The sequence below is a fragment of the Hipposideros armiger genome, unplaced genomic scaffold (assembly GCF_001890085.2).
Source record: "Hipposideros armiger isolate ML-2016 unplaced genomic scaffold, ASM189008v1 scaffold_109, whole genome shotgun sequence".
Lineage (NCBI taxonomy): Eukaryota > Metazoa > Chordata > Mammalia > Chiroptera > Hipposideridae > Hipposideros > Hipposideros armiger.
Window position 1 is genome coordinate 952280 of NW_017731459.1, and position 20436 is coordinate 972715.

The window sequence follows — 20436 nt, forward strand, 5'->3', positions numbered from 1 at the left end:
TAATTCTTGTCTGTGAGGGTGAGAGTGATAGGTCCACCACTGGTTGTCGTGGGGGCTGGGACAATCGTAGACGCAGAGATCTGCAGCCGGCCGTCTTTCTCTTCCTAGCCACATCTCTGTCCCGTAGCATGAGGTGGACATGTATGTGGACACCCCAGCCCACAAGCTCAGTTCTGCCACAGCTTCCCATGCTCCTGGCAAACAGACACCCCTTGGCCTAACCCTTGGCCTAGAGGTGTGCACACCAGAAGCTTGGTCCACTCTCACAAGGACAGATTCAAGAACCAGGTTTGACCAGACCCTGAAATCAGGCCCAGAGCCATTTGGGGAGGGAATTATGGCCAAGATGAAAGGTGTGGGCTCTGGATGGGCACATCCCTTTGGGACAGTGGACTCCTCTCTATGTAACATGGGGTGTGGTCAGAGGAGAATCAGAGGCCTGGAGTCTTCTAAAGCTCATGGCCAGGGCTGCAGTCTTAACCAAGATGCCCTTAGGTTACTTTAGGTAACTAAGTCTATATTCATTTGCTAGGACTGCTGTAACAAAGTACCACAAATTGAGTAGCTTAAAACAACACATTGTATTCCCTCATAGTTCTGTAGGCTAGATGTGCAACAAAATCAATGTGTCAACAGGGTTGGGTCCTTCCTGAGGGCTCTGAGGGGGAGTCTGTTCCATGCCTCTCTCCTAGCTTCTGATGACAGCTGTCAATCCTTGGCATTCTTTGGCTTGAAATGCATCATTTTAATCTCTGCTGTCATCTTCGCATGGCATTCTCTCTGTGTCTCTGTCTTCACATGGCCATCTTCTATAAGGTTGCTAGTCATATTGGATTAGGGGTTCACCCTACTCCAGTATTATGACCTCATCCTAAACAATAACATCTGCAGCAACCCTATTTCCAAATAGGGTCACATTCTGAGGTGCAGGGGATGGGTACTCCAACATGTTTTTTTGTGGGGGAGACACAAGTCAACCCACAACAGGGCCTATCATGAGGTCCCAGGCAGTGATAAGGGAGGTAAGACACATATTTGCAGAAACCGTCTTTCAGCCAGGCCTCCTGCAGTGGGGGAACAAGGTGTGGATGCTTCCTCAGGATAGCTTGGTTCTCACTCACTCTTGCTAACAAGCATTTACTGATTATCTAATATTATAGTGCCCCAGCCTCCCTGCATCTAATTTGATTACTACTGCTGCTTTCCAAACGAACTGCCTTCACGCTGTACATGTTTCTCTATCTGATGCGTTTGACTGACTCTGGCCCGTATGGCCTGGATGGTGGCCCTTTCTCAATATTTTTCATCTTTTGCTTCTACTACCAGTTGCTCTGGCTCTCAACTCTAACCTCCAATTCAAATTGCTGAGAAATGTTCTGGTCCAGAAAATCACTGTGGTTCCTGCTGGCATGGCTTTCTCACCGGTTTGCCTCAGTGGAAATTGGCTAGTCTGCATTTGTTGCCCTTGGGGTAGGACCCTGCCCACCCTGGAATAAGTAGCTGTGTCCAGAGTTGGAATCTTGTGGTACAAACCATGGCCAGTTGTCAAGGAGGAAGCAGTCCCAGGTGGTTTATTAGCAAGTTGCTAAGTGCAGGACACTTGCCCACACCTTCCAAGGCAAGGTTTCCCAGCCTTGGCACTATTGACATTTAGGGCCGGATAATTATTTGCTGTGGGAGATGGACCTGTGCATTGTAAGAGGTTTAGAGCATCCCTGGTCTCTACCTAGTAGATGCCAGCAGCACCCTCTCCCCTTTCCCCCCAAGTTATGATAATCAAAATGTCTTCAGACATTGCCAAATGTCTCCTGAAGGAAAATCCCCCCTGGTTGAGAATCATTGTTCTAAGAGTCTGGGAGACTCCAGAATTAGGCTGTCCAGGTGGGTGTAGTCGATAGACAGGAGTGTGATTATAAAGGCTACTAATTATATTAATAGTATACTTATATTTGCCCCTGTCAGGGCTGTCTCAGAGGTTTAGAAGGGCAGCTTGTGCTGTGCGCAGTGGGTTGGATGGAGCATTGGTGGGTCCAGATATGAACAGATGTGCCAATCAAAGTGGGGAAACCAAGACAGGGTCTCGTGTGTGTGTGTGTGTGTGTGTGTGTGTGTGTTTTGTAGCTACTTAAAGTTGAATGAACATCTTCATTGGTTTGCTTTTCATATATACGTGTCTGAGAATGTGCAATTCTTGGTGTGGGTGTAGGTATCTGTGTGAGGACATATACCACTGTTTGTATCTGAATAGAACTGTACATAGTCCACGCTGTCCCTCCTTCTACGTTATCAGAATAGATTAGTGTCACATATAACACCCTTAATTGGTATTCTCAGAGTGCTGCACAGGGTAAGAATCAACTCTACTGAATTGAAAAGAAAATCAGAATTTGCTTCCGAGTGGCTTTTCCTATTGTGTAGACCTACTTGCCTCTAGGCATATGTAATGCATAATAAATGCCTCCAATGACATCATGCTTTAGCACCAGAATCCTGGGTGGACCAAGCTCAGGGTCCAAGAAGCACAGCCAAGCCCATTCTGAGCTCATCAGCGTTCTCTACTCCCAGCCCTTTGACCAACTGGTTGTATAACAAGCTGCTCAACCTTCCATTTCTTTAGTTTTGCTTTCTGTAAAAGGGGGAGAATTTGAGAACAACTTTCATTATCATAAGGACTTAAAAATAGTGCTACATAAATAGTGAATGAAAATAAATTGTACTTCCTCTTCTACTTGGCATTGTGTATGCTCTTCCCTTTAAAAAGGTCAACTGATATTTATTTATGTACTCTAGTTTCTTTATCATCTGTCTAACTGTTTGTCTTTCTTACTTGGTTAGCTCTCTGGGTACATAGGGTTGGGTCTGTATCTTCACTTGGTATAGTGGCCGTTGTGGCCACTAGTGACTCAATAGTCATTTGTTTTCATTGATGTGTTTGACAGGGATGATTCTGGCTGGCCTAAGTCCCCGAGATGGTCTGTTAATTTTCAGTTATTCAAGATCATCGAAATGGGTTCTTAGACACCCTCAAGGAAGAAGAGCTTGATGTTCTTTCAACCAACCAACTAACCACATGTGAGAAGCAGAAAGATACATAGAGCGAGTCTCTGGCCCTCCAAACAACATAGTAAGGGGCAAGCCACAGAATCAAAGGAGAGAGAACCATGGATGCTCTCACCAGGTACTTTTCCTGCTCTTTCAAATGAATATTCTTCTTATTTCCTCCAGCTTTATTGAGGTACAATTGATAAATAAAATTGTATCTATTTAAAACATACACCATGATGCTTTGATATATGTATACTTTGTGAAACGATTACCACTATTAATGCATCCATCACCTTACAGTTACCATTTCTTGTAATGAGAATGTTTAAGATTTATTCTCTTAGCCAAATTCATGTGTACAACACAGTGTTATTAACTATAGTCACCATGGTTTTCGTTATAGCTCCAGAATTTAGTCATCTTATGGCTGAAGGCATATGACCAGCCTGAGTCCCAGCCCCTGGTAACCACCATTCTACTCTCTGTTTCTATGAGTTTGTGTGTGTGTGTGTGTGTGTGTGTGTGTGTGTGTGTGTGTGTGTGTCTCTCTCTGGTTCCACATATAAGTGAGATCATTTAGTATTTGTCTTTTTCTGTGTGGCTTATTTCACTTAGCATAATGTCCTCTAGGTTCATCGATGTTGTTGCAAATGGTAAGATTTCCTTCTTTCTCCCAGCTGAATAATATTTCATTATCTATCTATCTATCTATCTATCTATCTATCTATCTATCTATCTATATCACATTTTCTTTATCTGTTCACCAGTCAGTGAAAGCTTAGATTATTTTCCTATCCCTCTTTTGGCTGTTGTGATCAATGCTGCAATGAACGTGCATATACAGATATCTCTGTGAAATACTGATTTTGTTTTGGATAAATACCCAGATGTGGGATTGGTGGATCATATAGTCCTATTCATATGTTTTTGAAGAAACTCCATACTGTTTTCCATAATGGCTGTCCAAGTTTATATTCACATTCAACAGTGCACAAGGGTCCCCTTTTCTCCACATCCTTGCCAATACTTTTTATCTCTTGTGTTTTTTATGATAGCTCTTTTAACAGGTGAGAGGTGATATCTTACTGTGGTTTTAATTTGCATTTTCCTGATGATTAGTGATGTTGAGCACCTTTTCATGTACCTGTTGAGCATTTGTATGTCTTCTTTGGAACAATGCCCAGCCAGGTTCTTTGCCCATTTTTAATTTTATTTGTTTCTTTGTTTATTATTTATTAAATTTATTGGGGGTGACATTGGTTAGTAAAATTATGTAGGCTTCAAGTGTACATTTCTATCATACATTATCTATATATTGCATTGTGTGTTCACCTCCCAGAGTCAGTTCTCCTTCTGTCACCATACATTTGACACACTTTCCCTCTTCCACCATCCCTTCCCCCCTTACCCTCTGCTAACCACTAAACTATTCTCTATGTCTATGAGTTTTTGTCTCTTTTTTATTTATTTGTTTAAATATCATTTTATATTAATCTCAGGTGTACAGCATAGGGGTTAGATATTTGTATAATTTAAGAAGTGATTCCCCTGACTAGTCTAGTACCCACCAGGCACTATACATAGTTATTATCATATTATTGACTATATTTCCTATGCTTTCCTTTACATCCCCATGACTATTTTGTGACTACAAATTGTACTTCTTAATCCCTTCACCTTTTTCACCCTACCCCCCAGCACCCTCCCATCTATTACTCCAATAAATCTAGTACCTGTCTGATACCATACATAGTTACTATGATACTATTGACTACATTCCTTATGCTATACCCTACATCCCCATGACTACTGTATAACAACCAATTTGTGCTTCTTAATCCCTTTCCCTTTTTCACTCACCCCCAAACCCCCTCCCATCTGGCAACCATCAAAATGTTCTCTGTATCTATGAAGATTTTTGTTTTATTGTTCATTTATTTTGTTATTTAGATTCCACATATAAGCGAAATTACATTGCATCTGTTTTTCTCTGTCTGACATACCCCACTTAGCACAATACCCTCCAGGTCCATCCATGCCGCCACAGATGGCAAGAACCTATTCCTTTCCATGGCCGAACAATTTCCACTGTATGTATATACCACCTCTTCTTTAGCCATTCATCCATCGACAGACACCCAGGCTGCCTCTGCATCTTGGCCATTGTAAACAATGCTGCAATGAACATATGGATGCACACATCCCCTCAAAGTAGCATTTTAGGTTTCTTTGGATAAATACCTAGAAGTGGGATTACTGGGTCCTTCATTGTCTCTTTTATATCCTTTGTTCTGAAGTCTATTTGTCTGAGGTAAGTACTGCTACCTCAGCTTTTTTTATTGTTTCCATTTTCATGAAATATCTTTTTCCCATTCTTTTACTTTCAGTCTGTGTGTTCCTTTCCATCTGAAATGAGTCTCTTAGCATATATAAGGGTCTTGTTTTCTTATCCATTCAACCACCATATCTTTTGATTGGAGCATATAATCCATTTACACTTAAAGTAATTGTTGATAGGTATGTAGTTATCACCATTTTATTATTCATATTTTTTATCTTCTTTGTTTTTTTCTTCTTCTTAAAAAAGTCCCTCTAACATTTGTTGTAATACTGGTTTGGTGGTGATGAATTCCTTTAGCTTTTTTTTTTTTTGTCTGGGAAGTTCTTTATTTGTCCTTCGATTCTAAAATAATAGCTTTTCTGTGTAGAGTAATCTTGCTTGTAGATCCTTGGTTTTTATCACTTTGAATATTTCCTGCTTTGAATATTTCCTGCCAAGCCCTTCTGGCTTGGAAAGTTTCTGTTGACATATTAGCTCCTAGTCTTATGAGACTATCAGCTGTTAGAATAGCTACCAGGTAAATACCTGCTTTTCTTATACTGCTTTTAGGATTCTCTCTTTGTCTTTAGCCATTGGCATTTTAATTATGATGTGTCTTGGTGTGGGCCTCTTTGGATTCATCTTGTTTGGGATTCTCCTTTTCCTGGGCTTGTATATTTATTTCCTTTGTCAGGTTAAGGAAGTTTTCCATCATTGTTTTTTTAAATAGGTTTTCAATTCCTTGCTCTCTCTCTTCTCCTTCTGGCACCCCTATAATACAAATATTGGTACTCTTGATGTTGTCCCAGAGGCCCCTTAAACTGTCCTCATTCTTTTGGATTCTTTTTTCTTTTTGTTGTTCTGATTGGGTGTTTTCTGCTACTTTGTCTTCTAAATCACTGATTCAAACCTCTGCTTCATCTAATCTGCTGTCAATTCCCTGTCATGTATTCTTTTTTTTTTTTAAGATTTTATTGGGGAATTGGGGGAGGGGAACAGCATTGGGGAATCAGGGAAGGGGAACAGACAAGTTGCTGTCCTTTTGTTCTTCAGTCTAGTTGTGGAGGACATCGCTTCACTGGCCCACGTTGGTATTATCATTGCGCTCTTCCCAGGTGAGGGAGTCGCTCGCCGGCCATTAAACGGCTGCTTACAGTGGCTCATGGCAGCTCATGAGAGCTAATGCCTGCTGCTGGCCAGCCCCACTACAGCCTACGCTGTCACTGGAGACTCACTGGCAGCCCAGTTCCAGGTCGAGCTATTGTTCACCATCTTAGCTGTAGAGGGCGCAGCATCACTGGCCCTCATGTGGGATCCAAACCGGGGCCCTGCTGCTCAGAGTTGGTGTCCCAAGCCAACTCCTAACCAATGCGCCACTTGGCCAGCCCTCCTCTCATGTATTCTTCATTTTAGTTATTGTATTCTTTATTTCTGTCTAGTTCTTTTTTTATGTTTTCTATCTTCATTTTTATTTTTCCTCTCTTTTTGTTGAAGTTCTCCCTGAGATTATTGAGAATCCCAAGAACCATTGTTTGGAACTCTGTGTCTGGTAGATTGCTTGTCTTCATCTTGTTTAGTTCTTTTTTTGGAGCTCTGTTCTGTTTTTTTTTTATTTGGGAAATGTTGTCTCCCCATTTTGGCTGCCTACTTGTGGTTCTGTGTATTAGGTAGGGCTGCTGTGCCTCCTGGTCTTAGTAAAGCGGCCTTATGTAGTAGGTGTCTTGTGGGACCCAGTGATGCAGTCTCCCTGGTCACCAGAGCCAGATGCTGCATACATGCTCCTTGTGTGGGTCGTGTGTGCCCTCCTTTTGTAGTTGAGCCTTGGTTGCTGTTTACATGTCTATAGGAGGGACTGCCCCTCAGGCTGATTTGTTGTGAGGACTGGCCCTGACTGCAGTGGAGCAGCTGTTGTGCAAGGGCTGACCTTACAGAGCAGGGCTCACTTTAGCAGGTCTCTGGTGCCTGCCCAGTCTTCCCTTTGAGTGTGTTGTTCTTGGAGGGGCCAGGTGATGCTCCGGCTTCATTTGAAGCTGGCTACCAGGTGTGCCAGCCCTGGGGTCTCCTGGAAGGGGACCTGCTGCAGGCCAAGTTCAGCCACAGCCTGTGCTCTGCCTGGGGCCACCTGGTATGAGCCACAAAGCAGTCTATAGATGGCTGCCACTTGCACTGGGCTTAGATGTGCCTCGAGAGATCAATCTGCGAACCAATGCTGACTGTCACTAGTGCCGGGCTTAGGACTGTTCAGCCAAAGGTACAGGACAAGCCGAAGCCAGGTGCTGCTTGTTTGGGTTTTATGAACCTTTGAGAAATTTTATGATAGTCCACAGCATGAGCTAAGACAGGCTGTTTGTACATAAAAGCCACTGGAAGTGGCTTGGGTGTGCTGGAAATTTGGGTCGGGTGGGGTCTCTGGGAATCACTAGGACAGTGCAGATTCTCAATGCTGGTTGTTCTGTCATTTAGTTGTAATTGATGTGGTCCTGAGAGGAGGTAAGCATAGCATTTACCTACTCCACCATCTTGACTGGAAATTCTCCCAAATACTCTTTACAATCACATATAAAACTCTCCTCAGAGCTTGGGTAGATACAACCTTCTCTATCTTGTTAGCTTTTTAGTAATGTTTTGGGACTCTTTAGAGGTGAGTAACATGGGCACTTGCCCAGATGAATTACCCCTTGATTTGGCTCTGCAATTGAGGACCATAAGGGAAGGTACAGGGAACAAAACCATGGCAGAAGTGTGGAATGGGAGAAGCTGCATCATTGAGCGCATTCTTTAAAATGCAGAACTTTTAGCCATTTAAAAAGCATATTGGAGGACAATAGTGGATAGAACACAAGTGTTTGGTTTTATTCCCTCCTGAAATCCCACTAAATCTATAGTAAAGGGATTTCATAAAGGCATATGGGGAGGAAGAACAGGAAAGAATACAATTGCAACAAAATTTAGATGCTGGAAAGCTATTAGAAGAGTGAGAAATGACTAAGCAGACATAAGAGAAACGATGGTCAGCTGGCAGAGGGGAAAGCGAAGGGCTAGCTTATTTTTCACAGCAGAATCACCAAAAGTCTCATGATCGATTGGCACCAGATATTTCTGGAAGTAAGGATAAAGAAAAGGCCAAAAAATTAGGAAGTTTGGTTAAAGTCTGTTTAAGAAGTGAAGGATCCTTAGATCCCACTTTAACTTAGCATAGCTGCCCGCTGCCCCTTCCTCACCTGGCAAAAGGGACTTTGTTCCCTGGAGCAGGTAAAAAGGTGGGTCTCAGGAGTGGGGGACACCAGGAAGAGTTGAGAATAAACATACCATATTGCAAGCAATCAACACATGTATACTGGATGCTGAGGCCCGTAACTTCCCTACATCTCCTTGGTGCCATAACAAAGAGAGCTAGACCTTCACCCTCCAGAAAGGAGATTACCTAATCTGATTTGGCCCAGAGGGAAAACCCAAAGACCCTGACATCAGAGTTTCCTCATCCTAGTGGCTCACTGACTGCTTGCAAGCTAATAATCTCACTCACATGTCCTGAATTTACCACTAGCTTTTAATCCATCTCTCTCTCTCTCTCTCTCTCTCTCTCTCTCTCTCTCTTTCTCTGTCTCAATTCTTCTGCATGGAAAAATCTCCAACTTCAGAAAAGTAGAGAGACTAGTGTAACAAATCTCCATAAGATCTATTACCCAGCTTCAATAATTATCAATGGGATCTGGTACCCTATGGTGCCCTCTGGCTTTCTGAAACAACAAAGCATCCCAGTCCCAACTTGTACCTTTCTGCCTCTGACATGGAATTAGTGATTTTCTTTAACGAGTCCTGGTTCCTCGTAGAGAGGAGTGGTATTTAGAGATCGCCTTCTGGGTGCCAAAGGTGCATGCTTTATTGAACTCAACAATACTGCATCACATCAAGGATGGACAGAATGAACAGAGCTAGGCAAGAAAGCACAAGTCCATCTGGTTTTCAGGTTGCAAATTTTTTCCTAACTTCTTTGATTTCATGTTTATTTTTCTTTTCTCATACACTGAAAATCTTGATTCTGAATGACATTATCATAATTGATTATTTGTTTATTCTAACTTATACTGTCAACTGATGGTCACTGGTGCCAATTTAATGCCAACAGGGATCCCCAATTTGGGAGTATGCCTATTCAATGCCAATAGGAATCCCCAATTTGGGGTACAGTTAAGAAAGAAACTATTCAGTGCAAATGGCTCAATTGTGATAAAAGCACGGCTGTGAAACTGCTCAACAGAGTTAAGCTCAATTATGAGGTGGTCCAGGGGTGAGGCCCTCTCCAGCTAGACAGCTCTGCTCTGTTCTGGTGCTCCATCTGCTCTGGTCTGGTCAACTTTGCTCAGTTCTGCTCAACTTGCTCTGCTCTGGCAAGACATCTTCTGTGTTTCAGCTCCAGCCTGGGGAAATACAGCGTTCAGTGGAAATGGAAAATGTACTTTCTAAGCTACAGGGGAGTTAGGTGACTTATATAGACAGAAGTCCCTGCCCCTCATTTCTGATTGGTCTGTCTTCATGCAAATGAAACTCCAAATCCTCGCAGTTTGATTGGTCCAATAGGCACTGTCCTGCTTGGTCAGAATGGAGCCACTCTGATTAGTCAGTGGAGATGCTGATGAGAATATAGCTGCACAGCTTGGGTTGGATGAGGAAAGTCTTAGTCCTCTTGGTTGAAAGAGGATTCTAGGAACTCCTTTGTAAGAGCTGGCTCAGATGGCAGAAACACAGTACAGGAAGGCAGTTCAGTGCAGGAGGCAGGCAGCTTAGTGTGGGCTTCTCCCGGAAATGTGGTTTGCATGAGAGCCTCTGTATAGAAATGGCAGCTAGGCTCTGTTTTTCTTTTATTTTTTTAAATTTGAGCCCAGTTAGCCACCAGGAACCTTTCTTAGTAGGTATCTTCTTTCTCAGGATCCACAATACACATTACTGAAAAATTAAAATATTACCAAGTAATATTTTTAACTACATGTTTTTAAGAATGTTTGTCAAACATACCAGAATTACTTAGTAATAATAAGGCTATTAAATTCAAGGGTTTTTTTTGGGTTTTATTTTGTTCTGTTTTGTTTTTTAGTTCTTTCTTTTTCCTTAGGATATATCCTTGGTCAAAGACCCCAAACAAAAAACAACTGTGTTTTAAAGTCACTTGAAATAATTTTTGTGTGTTTGTGATATCCACTTGATGTATAGTTAAGTTCATTTGTTACAGTAAATTTTCAATTTTAGGAATCACTTTTTAGAAAATAGATTTAACTTTTTAATTATGTTACATGTTTACATTGTTCCAAAGTTAAAACTATAGAACAAGGTATATTTAAAGAAGCCTGACTGCCCTATCTTTTCCCTCTCCTCTGTTCTTCCTTATTAAGTAACCATTTGTCTTAGTTTTGGGTTTTCTTTCCATTGTTTCTTTCAGAAAATATAAGCAAATGCATAAAAGTATTCATCTCTCCTTCTTACTCTAAAGGTAGCATATGATAAACACTGTTCTCACCTAGATTTTTCCACTTAACAGTATTTCCTGGTCTTCAGCCCCATAGTGTTATATAGCAATGCTCCTCATTTCTTAGCACAGCTGCATAGTTCTCTATGGTGTGGGTATACCATGGTTTTTTCAATCAGTTCTCTATTGATGGACATCTATGTCCTCAGCATTAATCCTGAGCAGATAACCACCTGAGGAAAACCCATAACAAGGAGAACAAAACAAAAAATGTAAACAGAAAAAGGAATCTGGAGAATAGAGCTTATATAGAGAAAACAAAATCCACTATTAATATTTGCAGAGAGATAAGAAAAGGTATGTAACCATAAAAAAGAGAATGGATACTCCAACAAAGGAGTGCTCACAGAATAAGAAAGAGCACTTTGGAAAAATCAAAGTATATTATCAGCAATAATAAAATAAAAAAAACTCTTTAAGAAATATCAGAAGATAAAGTTGAGGAAATCTCCCAGAAACTGGAGCAAAAAAATATGGAAAATAGGAGAGAAGTGATTTGAAAATCAGGGAACTGTATCACAGGTACCAATCCCAGAAGTTAAATATTTGAATAATAGGATTTCCAAAAAGACAGAATAGGGAAAATGGAGAAGACATAATCAAAAAAATTATTCAAGATCATTTCCCAGAACTAAAGAACTTGAGTTTCAAGACTGAAAGAACTCGTCCAATATACAATGGAATGGATGAATGGGCCCAAATCAAAGCTCATCATTGTGTAATTTCAAAACATTAGGGAGAAATAGAAGATTTTTCAGGCTTTCAGAAATTAAAAAAAAGAGAGAGGTCAAATATTGGGTTGTTGGAAAAGTCATGACGCATTTTTGCAAAGAAAAACATAGAAAAAATATGTCATGACTTTTCCAACAACCCAGTAAAATGGGTAATTGGATGTTTTCAGAATCCTCAACAGCTGTACTGGAATGGGAGCTAGTGGTCACTGGAGTAATAGCTTCAAAATCCTGAAGGAAAATTATTTCTAACCTAGAATTTTATATCCAGCCAAATTATATGGAGTTTTCAAGACAAGTACAATTTAAAAAAAATTTACCTGATGATGCATAAAACTGGGAAAAACACCCCAACAACAAGAAGTAGCATTGTTATTTAAAGACATGAAAATAGCCATCAACTGATCTGATAACAGAGATAAAAGTTGCCTCTGGGANAGGTGGGAGGGGTGGGGGGCGGGGGCTGTCCTTTTAACTGTGAGAATGTATAATTTTGATACAAATATTAAAATAGCAGAAAGAGAAGAAACAGTTTTAAAAAGAAAGACTTGACTGTTTGGAGTTAATGCAACGATTTTGAGGACTATTGTGAAAAATACAGAGGAAGAAATATGACTAAAATATTCTGGGATGCTTATGTAAGAACCTGGCTAGGCCTTCTGGAAGCAGACTCCTTACAATTGGCTCAAAAGCCGAGACATGTTAGAAGAGGTGGTATGAACCTTTCCTAAATATAGCAGTGGACAGTGTTGGGAAAAACATTGGAGAAAGGACATGTAAAGTCTCCTAAAAGTGCAAGGATCAACGATGTCTGGGAAATAGCAAGTAACTCCAACTATTGGGCTGTCGGAAAAGTCATGAAGTATTTTTTCTGTGTTTTTCGTTGCAAAAATGCGTCATGACTTTTCCGACAACCCAATATTTGGAGACCAGTAGTGTTCCCCAAATTTTTGCTTCATGTTATAAGCACCAGGGAAGCTTCAAAAAACCCTGATGCCCATGTCATATCCCATACCAATTAAACCAGACTATTCAGCAGTAGGAGCCAGACATCTGTATTTTTAAAAGACCCTCAGGCGATTCTAATATGCCTCCAAGTTTGGGAACCACTGGAGTACAGTATTGGTGTGAAGAGGCTAAGACTGGAAGGATCGGGTAAAATTGTCAAGAATCCCAAATGCCCAGCTGCCTAATCTGGTCTCCAGTAGGCAATAGGATGCCACTGAAGGCTCTTAAACCAGAAGTGTTGCACGGTGATACGGTAGTTGAGGAAGATTAATGCACAGAAGCAATTGGAAGGACGTGAGACCCCAGGAGCCAGGAGCCCCCTAGCTAAACTGGGTGGCTAGTTCTTGACTCAGAGTAAGCAGCGCAGAGAAGTACATGGGCTGCGGTGCTTTACGTGTGTTCACTGTCATCAAATCCTCTCTGCTTCTTTGGAAACTGTACTGTTCCTCTCTCTAAAGCTCCGTGGTGTCCTCCTCCCCACCGCAGGGGTGGCCTGGCTGGGTGGTCCCGCAGAAGGAAGCTAGAGCCACCAGGAGGCAGTGAAGGCCAAAGTCTTGCCCCAAGAGGAGGCAGCGGGCTTTGTTCTCCGATTGGGCCGAATCCCGGGCGTGTGGGAAAGGAGTCCCTGTCCCAGAGAAACTGAGGCCCAAACAGGAGCCGTGGGTGAGAGGGCGTGCAGCTTATAGTTCCAAGAACCGACGTGGAAATGGCAGCTTGAGGTTGTCCTAACCATCCCCCAACTCAGTTATCACACTGCCCTTCCAGGGGGTTCCTTGCTAGCTGCTGATTGTGGTGAGAGATTTACTGGACCGTAGGCGCCATGAACACGGCTGTGAGCATCAAGAAGTTGGGGGCCTCTTCCCACCAGAATCCCCAGCAGCCCGAGAACGGAGGATCCAGCTCACAGTAAGTACTTGGTATCCAATGAATGACTGACTGAGGCAAAGAGGAAGTGGGAGCTCATGGACCGTGTTCGGGGGCCCCTCGGGCCGTCGCTCCAGTTGCTCTGTATGAGGGGGGATGGAGGGAAGGCGAAGAGGCGAGTCAAGACCTGGTTCTCAGCTTCCGTGACGATCGCGGCGGGCCCGGGTAACGAAAGCGGAATTCACCGATGGCTGGACCGTGTTGGAGGGTGGATGTGTGTGTGTGTGTGCGCGCGTGTGAGCTCAGTCCCTCGTGGTAACCGGCTGGAAGTACCCGTTTTTCAAAGGCGGCGGAGAGCCACTCCACTGGAGCTCTCACACGCTTATGGGAGACGTCGAAACGCCTCTTTTGAACACAGTGAAAAACACCCCCTCCCACCCAGCGGCGACGTGCACGTGACAATCTTCGGTCTCTTGCAACTACGTGGAAACTTGGAATAGGTCTGCGGCTGCACACAGCTGGGCGCCAGGGTCCCCGCGCCCCCGCCCCTTCTCGTCACTGCCCGGGCGCCGAGCCGCCGGGAGCAGGGGGCCCCTCCCGCGCGGCCGCTGTACCGCGCCGCCCCTGCCCAGGACCGCGGCTTTCGGGCTTCCTCACCGCCCGCTGCGTCCTGTCCCCCGGGAAGCGGCTCCCAAGGCGGTGGCGGCGGCGGCGGCGGGCCCGGCGCGGGCCCTCCGGCCCTGGCCATGTGGGACCTGCGGGCAACTAGGTGCGTAAGGGGCGCGAGCAGCGCGGGGGGCGCCTCCGGCCTTTCGGACCCCTCGCCTCTTCCCAGAGGGAAGCAGCTGCGCGCGGGGGGCCGGCGAACTCAGAGGCAGCACCCGAGCGGGCCATCCCTGGGGGCCCTGCGCCCATCCAGGTGCAGACCCGGGTCTGTGGCGCGGGGTCGGGCGCGGCGGTGGCTCCAGCCTTCCAGGCGCCTGGGGGCGAGGGGACGCGCTGCGACAGGACTGCAGAGGCGCGCGGCCTGCCTCGTCCCCACCCGGGTACAGGACCTGTGGCTCCGGCTCTCACCTCCCACCCCCTTGGGGGGTCCCCCGGAGCCGCTAGTAAATTCTAATAAGAAGACCGGTGGACGCGCCCCCAGGCACGCCCTTGGGCTGGCGAGCGCCCCGGCGCGGGGCGGGATTTGCAGGGAAGTTGGAGAGTCTGGCCGCTTCCCGGCCACTGTGGGCTAGCAAATCCAGCGCTGGGCAGGCCTCTTCCCTAGCCCGCCCGATCGTGAGCGGGGCTTGCCAGAAAGGGGCTTGCTTCACGGTCCACAGTCTCGGCCAAATGAATCTAGGGGCAGGGGAAGAGCAGGGGCGCAAGGCCGAGAAGCGGAGCCCCCAGATGTCCCAAGCTTCTGCTTCCGATGGTTTTCAAACGTGGGCTCGGAACCTGGGAGGCGCACTCCGCCTCCTTCGGCCGCGCGCCCAAGGGGAGCTCTGAGCCTTGGCAACCCTGCTGAAATAGCACCTATCTTTTGGCGTGCAGCGCGCGGGCCCAGCTCCTCTTCCAGCTGGGGTTCGTTTCTGGGAGGCTGTAAGCTTTGGTGCTTCCTAGCGAAAATTTTTAGGGAGATGTGCAATTGAAAAATAAAGAAAAAAAATTTAAACAGGGAAAGGGACTCTGAGATCTTTAATCCCCAGCCCAGTTGCTGTTAGCCCAGTCAATCCATAGCTAGAAAATCAAGTAGCAAAGGGCCTTGCTTTCCCAGCATCCAAGTTCTCCCTTAAGTCTCGCGCTGAGCCTCCCCGGTGCCAGGCACCTTTCTGAGGCCAGGCTGTTAACACGGATGGCTTGGTCTTTTGTTGAGCATCCTGTTTTGTACCTTATAGGAAGCACTACCTTGTATAAGAGTCAGAAGTTTGTTTCAACTGTTTTCCAGTCAGCTCTGTTTTGTAGAATTGCTTGAGTTCTCAGTACCCTTTGCTGGCCCTTGCCTTCTCCCCAGGGGATGGAGGTGGGATGGCTGTGCTCGCCGCATTCATCCGAGTCAATCCCATTTCTGCAGGCACATGGGTTTCTCAGTCCTCTTTTGACTAAGACCCACAATAGGAACCACACATACCTATATAAGCGTAAAACTGCAACAGGAGCTTCACAGTGTATTTATTCTCTCTACAGGGTGAGGCACGGTGACATCTTCTCTCCTATTTTTTGTTGTTTAAAAAAGCTAAACTTAATCTATTAACTTGATTTTATGATCAACTAACCAGTTTGGGTGGCAACTGCAGGCTCTCTTTGGAGCACCCCCACAGAGGCTTAGGAGAACATCAGCATTTCCTTGGGAAGTAGCTGTTGGAGAGATGAAGGTGACTGATATTCATACTTGAATAAGGAAATTCATACTTGAATAATGAGAGTACCATTGGGACATGGCTGTATGGGTCACACCAGTAGTGTCTGCAAAGGCAGGTTGGAGGATGCTTCTGGTTACTCTGGTTCTGTCTGTCTGCCCACACCTAGCTGGTTGTCTGCTGTGAGCCCAGTGGGGCCTTGTATAAGTGCTGGGGAGCTAGGGGATAATGGCTCCTTGTCATTATGCCTTTTTTCTTTCTTTCTTTCTTTTTTTTTTTAGTAGGAAGTAGAGTGCCACAAACTCTGGATTCATAAATTCGAAAGGGGATTCTTTAAGTCTCTGCTTAGAATTTCACAAATGCATTGTCAGGAATGGGGCCACGAACATTTTATAGATGAAGAAACTGAGGCCTATCACTTGTTAGTCATTAGTGGCACATGTAGGATTATATATATTCATTGTCGTGACTTCCCAAGCCATGGCTCGCAGGGACCAAATAGAGACTTTGTGGGATTCTTAAACTTCTCTTTGCTAATTAGTTCTGTTTTTCTGTGGCTGCTACCAAAAGCCCATTACTAAGATATATGCCCTTGTATTATTTTTTTCTTTGCTTCTTAGGACAAAGGTTCTTGTAGCAGCCAAAGTAGAGGCGGCAAGCCCCATGTTTGGGTGGGGAAGGTAAAATGATCCTGAGGATGTTTGTAAGAGCTGGAGGTTGGGGGTTGGTCCGGCCATTGTCAGGAATGTGGCATTGTTTTAATTAACCTTGAGGAACAAGATCTTCTCTGCCAGTTCAGATGGGGAAGTGGGGCTGACAGGTTACTGCCTTGCCTTTGGTTTTCCAATCAGTGACACAGCTGACTGGGTTCATGGCTTTTGTAACGAGTTTCCTTAGAGTGCACACTGAGGTTCTTAAGGCCAAAAACTCCTTCCTGTAAGAAATCTTTATAAGAAAGAGGAATTGGGGGAAAATGGATAGTCTCCTTAGCCAAGGTGACACTTTAAGTTACAGCAAAGATTGATTGTTGGGACAGTGGCAATGGCAGGGAGAAGATTCAGGTTTAAAATAAGAAAAAAGGGTTGAACCAAGTAGGTAGGTACCTCGAACCCCAAAATGTCACAGCGCCTAAACCAAGAGCTGGGTTCTTCCTTTGGTCAGTGGGGTTGTCCATTCTGCCTGACCAGACATTTTTCTTGGTCTCAAATTTCTTAAGTAAGCATAGCCTTGTTTCCTTGTTTTTCTGGAAAATCTGAAAGTGGCAATGAGCCTTACCTATGACACCCTGACCCAGTTTACGTAGGTGAACTCCACCTTTTGCCTTAGTATCACTGCCCACCTGCACTCACCATGACATAAGCAGCTCTGAACCTGGTGAGCTGGTGGGACTCCTGTGTGTGTGTCGGACCCAAGCCAAATCTGGGTTTAACTATGTCTGTGTTGGAAGTTCCAATGACATTTAGATTGAGATGTTTATATTTTTTTATGCCCCGGATCCTCCTGTCAGTGGGGGCAGCACTTGGAAAGGGGGCCGATTGCTATCTGTAGAAAATGATAATGACACGTTGGAGGTGTAAGGGTGGAAAAGTTCTCCCTTCTTCCCTGCTAGGTTCTTTGGCTGTTCTAGTAGTTAAACTGACATAAAACAGATTAACAGGAGGGAAACAAATTTAATTTTGTACATAGGGGAGCCCCATAAAAATATGAGACTCAAAGAGGTGTCCAAAGCAGGAAGCTTTTATACCTTTTAGACAAAGAAATAATAAATTTGTGAAAAATTGACAAGACGGAGGGTTTGGGTTTGGGGTAGTCAGTTGGTAAAGGAAGTAACAAGGTTTGTTTACACAGCCTTCTCAGCCCTAAATTCTCTGTCTCTGGTGATAAGGATGCCTTCTACCTTCCTGGTACCGGGAGGGGTTCCTTTCACAGGGGAGATTTATCTCCTGCTTTCAGGGAGATAAAGAACAGTCAGTGCATCCTTCTTACACCAGCCGTTTCTCAGATACCTTTAATTCAAATAATCAATATGCTAAAGTGACATAATTTGGGGTGGCATAGTCTGCTTCCCTTCAGAGGAAACCAGGCCATTTAGAGAAGACTGCACAATACAGGGAATATAGAGAATCACAGTGCTATCTATACTGGGCAATTTGATTCACTGTAAGAAGAATGCGCAGATCACAGCCTTGAACTGCGATGAGCTTCATGTCCAGGTGTGGCCTCCAGCACACTCTCCTTTGCTTACCTGTTGGCCAGCTCATCCTCTGCCCATCAGGGCCTACTCTACCTGGAGATTCAAAAATCGTTGATTTCCAGGGCTCAGTCAAGTCTGAACTCATTGGCCAGGTACTTATAAATGTGTAAACATCTTTCTCCTTTGTTTTTCCCAAGTAGCCAGAAGTGTTTGCAATTTTATTTTAGTTTGATTTATCTAGTCGCTTCTGGTTTGCACTTTGTGTGATTGGCTTTTATTGAATTTGTGTCCTCCAGGGGAACATCTGACAGTTCAAGATTTCTTGGGATTCCAGGAGGTGGTTGGAACTTCAAAACCACCAGTGAAATCGTCTAGTTAAAGCCCTAAACCTTTCTTCCTTCTCCATTCCTCCAGCTTACTCATCTGTCTCTGATAAGTAAAGAAACAGCCAGAAAATGATGTATTCATGCAACGATGAGCCCTCGGGTTGCAGAAAGAAAACTTAGTTAAGGCTTAGTTTCTGCCTTAAGAGCTCTAACGGGGGAAAAACGGGGGAAAGCACAAAAACAAAGCTCTAGCGTGAAGCTTTTGGAGCAAAGGGCTGGGGGCAGGACACCCCTGATATATAGACCTTGTTTAACATGAAGTTGTAGAGAGGGGTAAAGTAGGCAAGCCACTCTCACCTCCTTTCTTCCTTTCTGGTGAGTGAAGGAAAAAAACAACTACTTGGGCAAAATGAGGTAAGTTCTGGAAGATTGCTGATGTCTTAGGTAATTAGGGAAGGGCAGGGTCACAGCTGAGCCTCAGGGGCAGTGGCATGTGGAATGATGGTGAAACCAGAGGCCAAACAAGTCTGGGGCTCGTGCTGCCTGCGCCGCTCAGCCAATCGTACGACACAGGAGTTGGGTCATAGAATAAGTGCTTATTATCAGAGCACCGGTGGTCTGAGAAGGCAGCGGGTTAACTCCTCCAAAAACTGCCTTCACGTTCTCAGACTAGCCTGGAATATTTAAGGGAAAATCTGGGCGTTCCTCCAGAGGCTACGTGATGGTTTCAGGGGTCTTGCATGGAGCCTTCCCTCTGGCGATGTGGCTCTCCAACATGATCAACCCAGGAGCAGCGATGACAGTAACCCGGAAAAAATGCTAGGCCATAAAGATTGTAATCAGCAAGCAAGGGGGACATTGTGACTAGTAAGCAAGCACATGTTTCAGGGTAATTATCTAAAGCAGGGAACTGGGACAGGGGACATCCTAAGCTCAGGAACTGGGGATGGGACATTCCAAGCTCAAACTGCAGGAAGGGACTTGGTCAATTGTTAAGCTCTAGGGTAGGGAGAGGCGAGGCCAGGGACATTGCAAGGCCTCTTTTGTGGGGGTCCCAACAGGGCCCTGTTTCAGTGGAGCCCCAGGAGCCCCCTCTTTCTGCCTCTTCTGTCTCTGGGCATAAGTATCATATTCTCTCAGCCAGAGTGGCTTCTTCACAGGGTAGGGGGCAAGGCTACCCCCTCTGGAGCCTCTTACCCCAGCTGTCACCACTGGAGGAACCCCTCCAAAGCTCCGGTTTAAACACCCCATGGAAGAGCCCCAGCTTGCAGGTGTGGCACATAGAGCATACCTGCGGGCCTCCCTCTGCACCTTGGCTGTCCCCTAGGAAGGCCTTTGTGGTGAGCTGAGCTGCCATCCAGAGTGTGCTTACCATGGTGACTGTCCTCCAGCTGAAAAGGGTTTATTAGGGCCTGTGAGCAGATGCTGGGCCATTCTTTCCAAAGGAACAATCACAGTAGATTTGGGACCATTTTCTGATGGTCTAGCACTGACCCCTCCCACCTTTCATCGAAGGCCTTGAGCCTCACTAATGCCCTCTGCTATAACTGCTTAACTGGCCGGTAATTTCAGGAAAGCCCTATGGAAACAGGCAAATACTAGGGCTATGTTTTTAGCAAATATTTTCTCTTTGCTGGGTCCACAAAGCAGAGGTTCTGTAAATGCTGCAGGGTTTACACTTAAATTACATGCAGGGGCTGCTACGGCCTATACCATTACCCTGAACCATCGTGGACCAGGGGCAAGACGACCCAGGTTGTGGTCCTGGCTGTCCTGCCCACCCGCAGGTGGTATGGTCCAGGAGGTCAGCCGCAATTTCATTTCTGGTGCTCACTGCTGTGTGACCTGGGTCAGGCCCTCGAATCTCTGAGCCTTGGGTTCCTTACTTTGCAAATTTTCGTCCAGCCATCTCACTTTATTAAATCCTTTCTATTTATATGATTCCGTGAACATATTCAGAGAGGTGTTGTTTTAGTTTGGTAGGGCTGCAATCTACTTCCCAAAGATCCCCACTCTTACTAGTTATTTAAGTGTCCTTCAAAGATTCGCCTAGATCAAGTGTATACACCCCCCCACACACAC

General features: G+C 44.9%; 1 protein-coding gene across 1 annotated transcript in view; it reads left to right on the forward strand.

Moving 5' to 3' along the window:
- The first annotated feature begins 13370 nt into the window (after positions 1-13370).
- TRANK1 (tetratricopeptide repeat and ankyrin repeat containing 1) overlaps positions 13371-20436 on the forward strand; it is a 110057-nt gene continuing 102991 nt past the window's right edge. The window contains exon 1 of the mRNA XM_019647152.1: positions 13371-13534. Within this exon, the coding sequence (XP_019502697.1) occupies positions 13449-13534 (86 nt within the window). The 5' untranslated portion in view covers positions 13371-13448. The remainder of the gene's footprint in view (positions 13535-20436) is intronic.